The following is a 14,066-nucleotide window of genomic DNA, read 5'->3' on the forward strand; positions in this document are numbered from 1 at the left end:
TGTCGCCACTTGGATGAGGAGACAGAGGGGGCACCCAGCAAGTTAGGGAGCCCTCACTGAAGCAGGCAGCACCCGCAGAAGTACCTGAACAGGCACTTAAGTCCACCCGAAGTCACAAAAGGGAGTCCCACAACGCCGGAGGACAACTCAGAAGTTTGTGCACTGCAGGTTAGAGTGTCGGGGACCCAGGCTTGGTTGTGCACGAAGGAAGTCCTGGAAGAGTGCACAGGAGCCAGAGCAGCTGCAAATCACGCGGTACCCAGCAATGCAGTCTAGCGTGGGGAGGCAAGGACTTACCTCCACCAAACTTGGACTGAAGAGTCACTGGACTGTGGGAGTCACTTGGACAGAGTTGCTGAGTTCCAGGGGCCACGCTCGTCGTGCTGAGAGGGGACCCAGAGGACCGGTGATGCAGTCTTTTTTTGCCTGAGGTTGCAGGTGGAAGATTCTGTCGACCCACGGGAGATTTCTTCAGAGCTCCTGGTGCAGAGAGGAGGCAGGCTACCCCCAGAGCATGCACCACCTGGAAACAGTCGAAAAAGCCGGCAGGATGAAGCAATACAAGGTTGCTAGTAGTCGTCTTGCTACTTTGTTGCGGTTTTGCAGGCGTCCTGAGCAGTCAGCGGTCGATCCTTTGGCAGAAGGTGTAGAGGGTGATGCAGAGGAACTCTGATGAGCTCTTGCATTCGTTATCTGAAGAATTCCCCAAAGCAGAGACCCTAAATAGCCAGAAAAGGAGGTTTGGCTACCAAGGAAGGAGGATTGGCTACCAAGAGAGGTAAGAGCCTATCAGAAGGAGCCTCTGGCGTCACCTGCTGGTACTGGCCACTCAGAGCAGTCCAGTGTGCCACAAACACCTCTGTTTCCAAGATGGCAGAGGTCTGGGACACAGTGGAGGAGCACTGGGCACCTCCCCTGGGAGGCGCAGGTCAGGGGAGTGGTCACTCCCCTTTCCTTTGTCCAGTTTCGCGCCAGAGCAGGGCTGGGGAATCCCTGAACTGGTGTAGACTGGCTTATGCAGAGATGGGCACCATCTGTGCCCATCGAAGCATTTCCAGAGTCTGGGGGAGGCTACTCCTCCCCAGCCCATCACACCTATTTTAAAGGGAGAGGGCGTAACACCCTCTCTCAGAGGAAATCCTTTGTTCTGCCTTCCTGGGCCAGGGCTGCCTGGACCCCAGGGGGGCAGAACCCTGTCTGAGGGGTTGGCAGCAGCTGCAGTGCAAACCCTGAAAAGACAGTTTGGCAGTACCCGGGTTCTGTGCTAGAGACCCGGGGGATCATGGAATTGTCCCCCCAATGCCAGAATGGTATTAGGGTGACAATTCCATGATCTTAGACATGTTACATGGCCATGTTCGGAGTTACCATTGTGACTCTATACATAGGTAGTGACCTATGTATAGTGCACACGTGTAATGGTGTCCCCGCACTCACAAAGTCCGAGGAATTCGCCCTGAACGATGTGGGGGCACCTTGGCTAATGCCAGGGTGCCCACACACTAAGTAACTTTGCACCCAACCTTCACCAGGTGAAGGTTAGACATATAGGTGACTTATAAGTTACTTATGTGCAGTGGTAAATGGCTGTGAAATAACATGGACGTTATTTCACTCAGGCTGCACTGGCAGGCCTGTGTAAGAATTGTCAGAGCTCCCTATGGGTGGCGAAAGAAATGCTGGAGCCCATAGGGATCTCCTGGAACCTCAGTACCATATACTAGGGAATTATATGGGTGTACCAGTATGCCAATGTGAATTGGTAAATTTAGTCACTAGCCTGTTAGTGGCAAATTTTGAAAGCAGAGAGAGCATAACCACTGAGGTTCTGGTTAGCAGAGCCTCGGTGAGACAGTTAGGCATCACACAGGGAACACATACAGGGCACATACTTATGAGCACTGGGGTCCTGGCTAGCAGGATCCCAGTGACACATAACAACCACACTTACAACATAGGGTTTTCACTATGAGCACTGGGCCCTGGCTAGCAGGATCCCAGTGAGACAGTGAAAACACCCTGAGATATACTCACAAACAGGCCAAAGGTGGGGGTAACAAGGCTAGAAAGAGGCTTCTTTCTCACACTACTTGCATAGCTTTTAGGTCCAGTTCCTTTTGGCTTCTATCATGAGCCAATTGCTATAGAGCAATCCTCTCCATTGCCAATGTATTTTGCTCTGTTCCCATAGCTAGTCTTCTCTCTCTCCCACAAGGCCCTCTCTTTCTCCAATTTGAGCTTAGCCAGCTCCAATTTCAATTTCTTCTCCTCCCTCCTGTCCTCCAGCTCCTCTGGGGACAGGCCACTAGATGAAATGCTGATCCCTGCCTTTGTGGGTGGTGGGAGGGTTCAGTCAATTGGCTTCCTGCCCCACAGTCAGCTCCAGGGAATCCTGATTCCTGATCCAGCTCCACATCATACTCCATTATGTCCTCTTCCTCCTCTAGGATCACAGATGCATCCTGGGCCATTATCCAGGATCTCAGTACCTTTTTCAGCTCCAATTTCATAGCGAAGCCTCTTGTAGCCAGCCCAAATGCCTTGCAGAAATCCTTCAGCTGAGCCACAGTGCAACTCCGCAGCTGGGCAAGCTAACAGTCCATTTTTGCAGGTGCAGATGTAGGAGTTCCAGCCAGAGACATCTTTTTGGGGAAAACAAAAATGCAAATCATATAGCATAGAAAACAAAAATGCCAATGAGGATCAGAGACAATTGATGATAGTAGTGTACACCAAATTACTGTGAGGTACTGCACAAACACAAGTCCTATCCCACAGCTGCCACCAATGTTAGAAACTGGGTTTCTGGCTGGCAGACGTATTCACCCTGTCCAGGCAGGAACCACAATCATAGTCAGGATAAGTCAGATGCAGACCAGAAATTAACCTGTGCTCACCCTCTGGTAGATTGGCACAGAGCAATCAGGCTTAACTTAAGAGGCAATGTATAACGTATTTGTTCAACACCTAAAGCAGTAAAACAGTGAAAACACCACACAAAAATAATCCACAACAGGTTACAAACATAGAGCTTAATTTAATGAACAAAACAAGACCAAAATAACCAAAATTCAAAAGTAGAAGTGAAGATATGAATTTTTAAAGAATATCTGCAATTGTAGTGTTTGGAAACTTGAAGTGCCAACCGGGGCTATCTGGTCATGCTAGGCTGTGGTAAATCCAAAGTTCAGGCCTACTGCATTGGAGTGTGGGACAGCTAAAGGGACCAACCTTGTCCTATTGAAGCAGTTCTTTGTTTGGAGGATTCCGTCAAACATCAAGGATCGGATGCAAGGAGCAAAGGAGAGGATGCAAAAGCAATATGTAGGTTCCATTCTGCGCAGTCAGGGGGTGTGCCGCCGTCGAGCAGGGCAAACATCGATCGTCAAGCAGTGGTGCAGCGTTGACGCCTTGGCATTGAAGGCAATGCATTGTTGTCAAGCCACACAGCTGGTGATGTAAACATGATGTGTCGGGCTGATGGTGATGCGTCAATCCTGAGCCGCACAATCAGCGATGCAAAGTACTCTTTCTCAGTGGCTGCAATGATGTGTCGGCGTGGAGAGGTGATACAGCAGTACTGATCAGTGCACTGACGGTGATGCGTGGATTTTCATAGAACAGTGCTGCAGAACCCACTTCCAAGGAGCAAGGACTGGATTGGCACCACTTGGCAGGGTATGACTCGAAGTTGGCAGAGTCCAGAAGCAGTAGTAGAGGTGAGTGAGATCTTTGATGTCCATGAGACTTCAGAACAGGAAGCAAGCCTGCAAGCCCTTGGAGTCACCTTGGTTCTGAGATGTAGAGATGCAGGTCCAGTCCTTCTCACTCCCAAGCAAGGAGGGCAGCAGGTGGCAAGGCAGGCACAGCACAACAGAGGTCTAGCAGAATTCCAGCAGAGAGACGGTTCCTTTAACAGCACAGCGGTCGTTCTCCCTGGCAGAATGTCCTCAAGTCCAGAAGTGTACTGATTTGTTGGTGTCTTGGGACCGGTACTTATATGCAGTTGTGCCTTTCAAGTGGGGGAGATTTCAAAGAGAGGCCTTTGAAGTGCACAAAGTCCCTGCCCTTCCTTCCCTGGCACCAGACACACAGCAGGGGGTTAAGCAGCTCTTTGTGAGGGCTCAAGACCCAGGTATTCAGGTGTTTTAGCTCCTCCCTTCCATCCTTCCCAAGATGACCCATCAAGGTGTTAATGGCTTGTTAGGATGTGGTTGGACCATCAGGCACACCTATGCTTCCTTTGTGTGTGGCTGTCTCGGGGATATGCACAAGAGTCCAACTGTCACCCACCCAGAAATGTATTCAGAGACAGGTAGAGACACAGAATGGTTAAAGTAAGAAAATGCCAACTTTCTGAAAGGGGTGTTTTCAGAATTCCAATTTGAAATCTAACCTTACCATAAGTTGTGATTTTAAATTGAGAGTCCAGAAACACCAAACTTGAAACATCTATCTGGTCCCAAATGAAAATTACTCTTATACAATGTAATAAGGCGGTCTCAATGTAACCTATGGAAGAGATATGCCTTGCAGTAGTGAAAAATGAACTTAAGAGTTTTTGACTACCTGGACATGTAATATTTAAAAGTACATGTTCAACTTTTTAAATATACTGCACCATGCCATTGGAGCTGTCCAGGGCCTAACTTAGAGGAGACTTATATGTATTAAAAAGGACTGTTTGGGCCTAGCAAGAAGATTAACTTGCCAGGTCAGCATGGCAGTTTAAAACTACACACACAGGCTCTGCAATGGCAAGCCTGAGCCAGGTTTGAAGAGATATAGAAGTGAGTGGGCAACAGGTAGCATTTCATTTACATGCCCAGGGCACATTTAATGCACTTTACTAGAGACATATTGTAGGAGGCTGGCCTGGCTTATAGTGGGTACCTTGTGGTACTTACACCTTGTGCCAGGTCCAGTTATCCCTTATTAGTAGAATAGAGGTGTTCTAGCAGCTTAGGCTGATAGAGGTAGCTATAGCAGAGCAGCTTCGCTGAACTAGGAGACATGCAAAGCTCATGCAATACCACTTATATCATATAGCACTATATCATACGAAAACACAGTTATTAAAAATTAAAGGTACTTTATTTTAGTGACAATATGCCAAAAGTATCTCAGAGGAAACACTCCCTTAGGAGGTAAGTAGTATCCACAAATTATATGCACACAAAACAAAATAAGGTAAGTAACAGTTCGAAAAGTAGTGCAAGCAATGTAGAATCACAATAGAATGCAATAGGGAGAAATAGGCCTAGGGGCAACACAAACCATATACTCCAAAAGTGGAATGCAAACCACAAATGGACCCCAGGCCTAGTGTAATGTGTAGCGGGTCGCTTGGACTGTAAGAAAACACTAAGGGTGTCCAAGATACCCCACCCCAAGACCCTGAAAAGTAGGAGTAAAGTTACCCTACTACCCCAGAAAGACAGTAAAGTCGAGATAGGGGATTCTGCAAGGACAACAAATGACTGTAAAACACTGAAGACGGATTCCTGAACCTGAGGACCTGTAAAGGAAGGGGACCAAGTTCAAGAGTCACGCAAGTATCCAGGGGGGCAGGAGCCCACTAAACCACGGATGAAAGTGCAAAAGGGCTGCCTCTGGGTGGAAGAAGCCAAAGATTCTGCAACAACAGAAGGTGCCAGGAACTTCCCCTTTGGTCAAAAGATGTCCCACGGTGTGCTGGAGGACGCGGAGTTGTTTCCATGCAGAAAGACTGCAAACAAGCCTTGCTAGCTGCAAGAGTTGTGGTTGAGGATTTTGGGTGCTGCTGGGGCCCAGGAAGAACAAGGAAGTCTCCTTTTGGAGGAGGAGACAGAGGGGGTGCTCAGCAACTCATAGAGGCCCTGCAAAAGCAGGCAGCACATGCAGAAGTACCTGAACAGGCACTTAGAAGATCTGAGGACAGCAGTCAACTCAGAGTCACAAGGGAGGGTTCTACGACGTCGGAGTCCAACTCAGCGAGTTGGGCAATGCAGGACGGAGTGCTGGGGACTTGGGCTAGGCTGTGCATGAAGGAAGTCTTGGAAAACTGCACAGAAGCCCGAGCAGCTGCAGTTCACGCAGTACACAGGATTACTGTCTGGCGTGGGGAGGCAAGGACTTACCTCCACCAAATTTGGACAGAAGGGCCACTGGACTGTGGGAGACACTTGGACCCAGCTCCTGTGTTCCAGGGACCACGCTCGTCAGGATGAGAGGGGATCCAGAGGACCGGTGATGCAGAAGTTTGGTGCCTGCGTTGGCAGGGGGAAGATTCCGCTGACCCACAGGAGATTTCTTCTTGGCTTCCAGAGTAGGGTGAAGGCAGACAGCCCTCAGAGCATGCACCACCAGGAAACAGTCGAGAAAACCGGCAGGATGAGGCACTACAATATTGCTGGTAGTCTTCTTGCTACTTTGTTGCGGTTATGCAGGCGTCCTGGAGCAGTCAACGGTCGATCCTTGGCAGAACTCGAAGAGGGGAGTGCAGAGGAACTCTGGTGAGCTCTTGCATTCGTTATCTGAGGAATAACCCACAGAAGAGACCCTAAATAGCCCACAGAGGAGGATTGGCTACTGAGAAAGGTAAGAACCTATCAGGAGGGGTATCTCACGTCACCTGCTGGCACTGGCCACTCAGAGCTGTCCATTGTGCCCTCACACCTCTGCATTCAAGATGGCAGAGGTCTGGGACACATTGGAGGAGCTCTGGGCATCTCCCCTGGGAGGTGCTGGTCATGGGGGTGGTCACTCCCCTTCCATTTGTCCAGTTTTGTGCCAGAGTAGGGCTGGGGGGATCCCTGAACCGGTGTAGACTGGCTTATGCAGAGAGGGCACCATCTGTGCCCATCGAAGTATTTCCAGAGGCTGGGGGAGGCTTCTCCTCCCCAGCCCTTCACACCTATTTCCAAAGGGAGAGGGTGTAACACCCTCTCTCAGAGGAAATCCTTTGTTCTGCCTTCCTGGGATCAGGCTGCCCAGGCCCCAGGGGGGCAGAAACCTGTCTGAGGGGTTAGCAGCAGCAGTAGCTGCAGTGGAGACCCCAGAAAGCAAGTTTGGCAGTACCTGGGCTCTGTGCTGGAGACCCGGGATGCATGGAATTGTCCCCCCAATACCAGAATGGTATTGGGGTGACAATCCCATGATCCTAGACATGTTACATGGCCATGTTCGGAGTTACCATTGTGGCGCTACATATAGGTAGCGACCTATATGTAGTGCACGCATGTAATGGTGTCCCCGCCCTCACAAAGTCAAGGGAATTTGCCCTGAACAATGTGGGAGCACCTTGGCTAGTGCCAGGGTGCCCATACACTAAGTAACTTTGCACCTAATCTTCACCAAGTGAGGGTTAGACATATAGGTGACTTATAAGTTACTTAAGTGCAGTGTAAAATGGATGTTCTTTCACTCAGGCTGCAGTGGCAGTCCTGTGTAAGAATTGTCTGAGCTCCCTATGGGTTGCAAAAGAAATGCTGCAGCTCATAGGGATCTCCTGGAACCCCAATACCCTGGGTACCTAGGTACCATATACTAGGGAATTATAAGGGTGTTCCAGTGTGCCAATGAGAATTGGTAAAATTAGTCACTAGCCTGCGGTGACAATTTTAAAAGCAGAGAGAGCATAAACACTGAGGTTCTGGTTAGCGGAGCCTCAGTGATACAGTTAGGCACCACACAGGAAACACATACAGGGCATACTTTATGAGCACTGGGGTCATGACAAGCAGGATCCCAGTGACACATAGGCAAAAACAAACATACATACAGTAAAAATGGGGGTAACATGCCAGGCAAGATGGTATTTTTCTACACATATAAGTAAATTAAATATGCCAATAATGGATAAGCCAATGTTACCAGGTTTTAGGAAAACCAGTGGTAAAGCGACCAGAATCCTAAAACCAGCAAAAATGAAGTCAGCAAAACAGAATACTAGAAAATCAGGGGAGTCAGGGGAAACCATGCCAAGGATGCCTGGTCTAACACTCTCTTACTCCTTTTCAAAATTGTAAACACCCCAAATGCTCAGGAAAGGTTCCTTGAAGCTCTCAAGGAAGGCCAGCTCCTCCGACCTTTGAAGAGACCTCTCAAACTCCTGGTCTACCACTAACATACCCTTTAACAGCACAATAGTTGAAAAAGCAGTTTACATTGACTTCCAAGATCCCATCAATGCCAACCATGTCCTGCATGGCTGCCAATCTGGCCATAGGTCAGGCTGTGCAAAGATAGCTTGCCCACACATCCAAGATGAGGCCCTCCTGACAACAGATGAAGAGACCTTCTCCCTTCTGATATTGCTGGACTTTGAAGAGACCACCATCACCCACACCCAGCCTAAAATGTGATTCAATGGAAACATCTTTCAGTTTTTCCTCCTATCTATGCAACTGACATCTGTTTATTTGCAAGGGCACCTCCAGATCTAAGAAGATCTCTATCACCCAAGGAGTTCCTGAAGATTCCATCTTGCCCCCATCTCTTCAACACCTGCATTGAGCCCCCTCACTGATAGTGGCATCCAAAGTATCCACTATGCAGAAAATACACAACTGTACTTGAAAATCTCCTACCCACCAGACACCCAATGTCATGACCACCTATATGAGGACAGTATGCAGACAGATCCTCTCCAAACATCAGACTTAGGAAGGAACAGACAGCGAAAGGGTGGGAAAAGTAAAAACACTGGAATCTTCACATTAGGTCGTGACAGTGTCATAACAGAGTTTGCCAATCTAATATGTCCATACCCCCACCATGCTGGAAGCATTTAAGAGTGGAGCCTTAGAGGCCTAGCGTGTACATGACAGAGAATATGGACTCCAGTACAGACTTGATCAGTGTTTCAATGAAAACAGGAAGGCAAATTAATTGGAAGTTCAGTCAGGGGAAGAACTTAAGTAGGAACCTGAAGAAAAGGCCAAATCATGATAAGTTCTATAAAAGGAATAACTAGGGCGAATTTGAAGTGACAGTGAAAATCCTACAAAAGCACTCATTTGCCAGGAAAGGATTGTTCAGCAATCACTCCATCAACGACACGCTACAGACCTACACCCACAAGCCCACATCTTTGGCTGCGTTGGTGTTTACTTTCTTGCCTGGATGTGGGATCTGAGAAGGATTTCAGCTAAATCCTGACATTCAATGCTTCAAATGCTGCCTACACCTCATCAAGATATGGATACCCAGCACCTACTCGAACCTCACATCAGCAATATAGAACTCCTGCTATTTACTAAGAACAAAAAGGAACAATTAGTCCAAATCTGTCTTGGTGGCATGAAACGCAAATTTCACCCAACGCCAAATCAGTTGGAGTCCTTCTGGGCACAAATCTCACCTCAACAAATATATTGGCAAGAAAAATGGATGGCCTGGTACCATCTCTGCCTAACAAAAAAAGTGAAACTATTCCTCCCAGAAATTGTACTTCAGTTTTGAACCCTCACATCTGAATGGTAGCCACGCCATGCTTCATGGCCTCTTAGACATCACACTGTTCCCCCATTACATGTTATCCACAATGCCTCTGCAAGTCTCTCCTGTGACCTGAAGAAATATAACATCACCCCTATTCTGAGAAGAATGCACTGGCTCCTATTACCAGTTCACATTCACTTCAAAACTAGCTGCTTCACTTACAAAGGTATCAACACCAGCACCCTGCCTAACTGGTTGAAAGCCTCACCATCACCATCAGACTAGATGCAAAGAAGTGTCAAATGGAAAAAGCAAGGCAACAGGCTTTCACCATCTATGCACCCAGCATCTAGAACAACAACCCTGTGTTAGTCACAACTACTCCAACCCTATTCCAATTTAGGAAAGAAGTGAAAATGCACCACTTTAAAGAACACTACATAACAATGTATTAACAGACCATTGCTGCACCCAGAACAGATCTTCCTCTTCAATTGATTGTTGACTACTGTCTTTTGGCAAAGTGCACAGAATACATAGGTTGCATACATACGTACATACAAACCAATAATCAATAAAGTGCAGAATAGGGAGAAATTACAACAATGGGTCTGTGCTTTGCAATATACATAAATAATACAATGGTGAAAGTTAATGTGCATTTTATACATATTTCTTCTGAATGATAAAAAGTGGACAAAACTTTATGTTGTGTCATTTTGCATTCAGTGGCACTGGGCCCTAATGCAAGCACTGCAAATCGGCCCAACCACGGGCCTGATTTACAAAGGTAAACTTAGACCAAAAACCTAACTTTAGACCTGAAGTCTAAGTTAAGACCTAAAGTCTAACTTTACTGGTAGTACAGTTAGATGTTTGGTCTAAGTTAAGACCAAATGTCAAACCTAGGCCTAACATCTAACTTTACTAGTAGTAAAGTTAGACTTTTTGCCTAAGATAGACTTCAGATCTAAGCATACATTTGGTACACGTTTACCTTTGTGAACTGGGCCCAATGTAGTTGGTAATACAAAACACTCATAATTGGAGTCAAGCTGGCCCATTACATTCCTATGTCCTGGTACCACTGCACCTGGTGCATCATTCATTGATCACTGCCCCTCCCAGTTTGTGTTTGTATTTTGTCAAGTTGATAATAGAGTGTTTTCAGGGTGTGCATTACTACCATGACCCAAAGCTGAGAAAGCTAGGCACTGAGCTTGGCTGTGTTAGTTACATTGATAGGAGTGCAGGTGAAGGATAGCAATTTGAAGTGGGTTTTTTCGTTGACGGGAAGACAGTACAGACCACGTATGGATGGAGCAATACTATGAGCAAGCCATAAGATACAGAGAAGCAGCCTGCCAACATTTGTGACAATTTGCAATATTTTGATAGACATTTGTATATGAACCACTTCTCAGCTGTTTATTATGAAATGGAGTAAAACATTTTGCATGCATGCAAAAGATGTGTTTGTTGTATACCAACCGTTGATGAGCTGAAGTGTGTTTGGATCCAAGTCCAATGTATAATTTGTTGACATCATCTCCTGGTGCAAGGCTTCCGCAATGTAATTTCTGAAATCACTGACCGTGTACATGACTGTAGGTATATCCTCGCTCTCAGTGAAGAAGTTGTCTTCCACCTTATTGGACTGAAGGTTAATCAGATCTAGAGTTGCATTACTGATGGCCTCCGCGTCCCCATCAAATGTCACTGCGTAATGGACCTCCACTCCATCTCTGTGTAGAAAGCACATGCACAGCCATAATTACAAAAGTATTGGTGTGGTTTGAAACTTAATTAAAGGTTTTTATTCACCAGAGACTAATTAGGAAATGCAAACAGCATGTTAATGCCATATGCTATAGCCTGTTCTCAGTGTGAGCTGTTTGGTTGTGCTGGAGCATACACTTCAGTAATGCTTTTAGTGACTCAGATGTCAGCAGAAGGTGATGATTTATGTCGCATGTTTGGCAGCCTAACGTTGAAAGCTGCACTGACACGCATATTAAATGTGCTAATGTTTTTATTTTCTGGTGGTCACAATTGTGCTTTCCTTACTAAAAAACATGTTACTGAAATAAAATTGATATTAAAGTATAATTTAGACTCTAAACTGATTATGTGCCTCGAAACTAATTTAGTTTTCTAATGTTTAATGTGTGATTCATGAGTTTAAAGATGAGGGCCGAAATGAAATAATTGCACTTCTCTGTCACATTTTCTGAAATGTACTGCAAAGTTATTATTTTAAAGTAAAATGTATTGCTCATACTAATGAAGTATTAATATTGATGAATTTATAAGTTTATATTTTACATGTTTTATTAAATTGCAATGAGTAACTGTAATGCCGATGATTTTCTTGTGATAGCTTAAATGAGGCCTACAGACCTCATATTTTGCGGTCATGTAAAAGTGATGAATCATTGTTCTTTCTAACGTGAGTTTATCTCTAGGTTCCATTCTCATGAGAAGTTTGTTTAGTGACTTTGAAAGGAACATCCAGGCCTGTGGACTTAACGTGAAATAAAATGTTGCCATTACTGTATGGAGTCACACAGATGGAACATCGTTTTCCGGGAAAGACTGAAAATGTGATGGACTGTTGCAACTTCAAGATCACCCGTTGCCGATGATTGGATGACGCCCCTTTTGCATGATCTGACACAATCAATCCAGCAAATCCACATGATTTATGTGTTTTCTATTAGGGATGGACTTTGAAAATTTAGACCAGTCCCGCAGATCCCGATTACTTTCTTCTGACAGTCTAGTTTTTTTGTCTCCACTCATGTTGAGAACGTTTTTTTATTAACACTTCGTTATTTTGATTCTACAGGTGACTGAAGGGGGTTGGGCATTGCTCGTATACACAACTATGAGACGCCTACATTGTCTGACAATGCAGTATTGTATTGCAGGCCATAGAGAGCATAAGTGCTTGGTGTCTTAGCTACACTTTTAAATGGCAAAATACTAGGATCATGTTGGGATACATGAAGGGTTGTAGTAGGGGAAGAAATGCAAATTAACATGCTTTATTTTGTCATTGTACTCCTCAGAGTTACTTAACTCATGGGTGAGTGAGTGGGTGAGTTATATTACATTGCAATGAAAAATCAAACTGGTTTCCTGGGGCAGTAAATCTCCATTTTGGTGAATCAACAACACGGTAAAAATCTTTTTGACATAAATCTGATGATTTCCATCAAAAAGTAAACTGAACTGGTACTAACTGTTTGCAAAAATACATTTAAAACATTTTACAATTCCTAAATACTTAGTCACTGTGAGCACAAATACTTCTTAAGAAAAATAATAGTCTAGAAACAGCTTTAGGGACATTATACGTGTGTGTGTTTATGTTTTCTAAAAAGGTGGCGTGGACAAAGTAGTATTTTTTTATTTATTTTTTAACCTATTCTGCCACGATCTTTACAGGAACAAGGAACAAAACTAGGACAAATGACAACCGAAGAGATAAAAGGTAAGAAGTTAAAGGGAAAGTGTGACTAGGGAAGAGGTTCACATTAGGACTTGTTGGGAAGGTTAAAAATTCAAAATACAAAACAACTTAGAAGTATTTCATAGAATACTAGAGGGTATCAAGTAGCCCATGAAGTGAATAAAAAGGGCGTTTGATCTCACCACGTTATAAACAATGAAAAGCAAGCATAACACTATAAGAGACATGGCTGACAGATAAGACAAAAAGAGCCTGCAGTCCCTTTTGAATGTGTTTGGCTCCTTTATGGAGGGTTTGTATCTACCAGTAAACGTAAGGAAATCTTTTGTAATGGTGGTTGGCCCCCACTCCACCAACATGAACATTTCATTTCGGGAAGTGCATTTTGCCTACAACAAGATTGTTCTCTTATCTTGGCATTTTATTTGACTCCTGTTTTAGTTGGAGCCCCTTGGTGAGTAAGAAAAGAGAGGAATTCACCTGGGCTAATGCTTCTGATTTTAACTTTGCCACAAGACTTGATAGAAGACCTAACAAGGCCCTACTGCAGGTATACCACGCCAAGAGCATCTTGAAAATAGCATATGAGATTGAGATCTGGGGGTATGCCAAGCAGGCCCAGCAGCAGACGTTTGAAAATAAATTCTTTAGGCGGCTGTTATGTTTTCCTCACAGGGTTCCTATGGATTCAGTGCATGAGGAACTGGGTGTTGGTTATATCACTGACTTAATGGCATTCCGTCCCCTGTCTCTATGGTTGAGCATTTGGTCAAGTGCTGAGACTAGTTTGAATAATGAAATCCTAAGGGACTGTGTGTACCTGGATCACTCGCTCCACATCCCTTGGCTCATATATATTAGAGATAGCTTTGAGATCGTAACTAAAGCAGAACTATTTACTTTCCCAGAGACAATAGGTAAGGCCGACAGCACATGGTCTAAGGGGCTTTTTTTTCAGTTGAGGATCATGGGGAGAGAACGGGCAGCCGTACAGATGCCCTGTGTATGCAGTTACATTCTGTTGAAGACTGTCTCAACTATGAAGCCTTATCTTTCTATTGCTAGGAGCACATATGATCGTTTTTGGTCACTAGATTTAGCATGAATCTTTTGCACTACTTGCCAGCTTTTCCCTGGGACAGGTGTAGAGCTCACATTTTAGACCCCT

General features: G+C 45.2%; 1 protein-coding gene across 1 annotated transcript in view; it reads right to left on the minus strand.

Annotated features, from left to right (window-relative positions):
* Positions 1 to 14,066, minus strand: part of IMPG2 (interphotoreceptor matrix proteoglycan 2) — a 658,631-nt gene that overhangs the window by 223,558 nt on the left and 421,007 nt on the right. Inside the window, exon 12 of the mRNA XM_069203500.1 lies at positions 10,915 to 11,168. Within this exon, the coding sequence (XP_069059601.1) occupies positions 10,915 to 11,168 (254 nt within the window). The remainder of the gene's footprint in view (positions 1 to 10,914; positions 11,169 to 14,066) is intronic.

This window comes from Pleurodeles waltl, chromosome 8 (genome assembly GCF_031143425.1).
Source record: "Pleurodeles waltl isolate 20211129_DDA chromosome 8, aPleWal1.hap1.20221129, whole genome shotgun sequence".
In the NCBI taxonomy this organism is placed as follows: Eukaryota; Metazoa; Chordata; class Amphibia; order Caudata; family Salamandridae; genus Pleurodeles; species Pleurodeles waltl.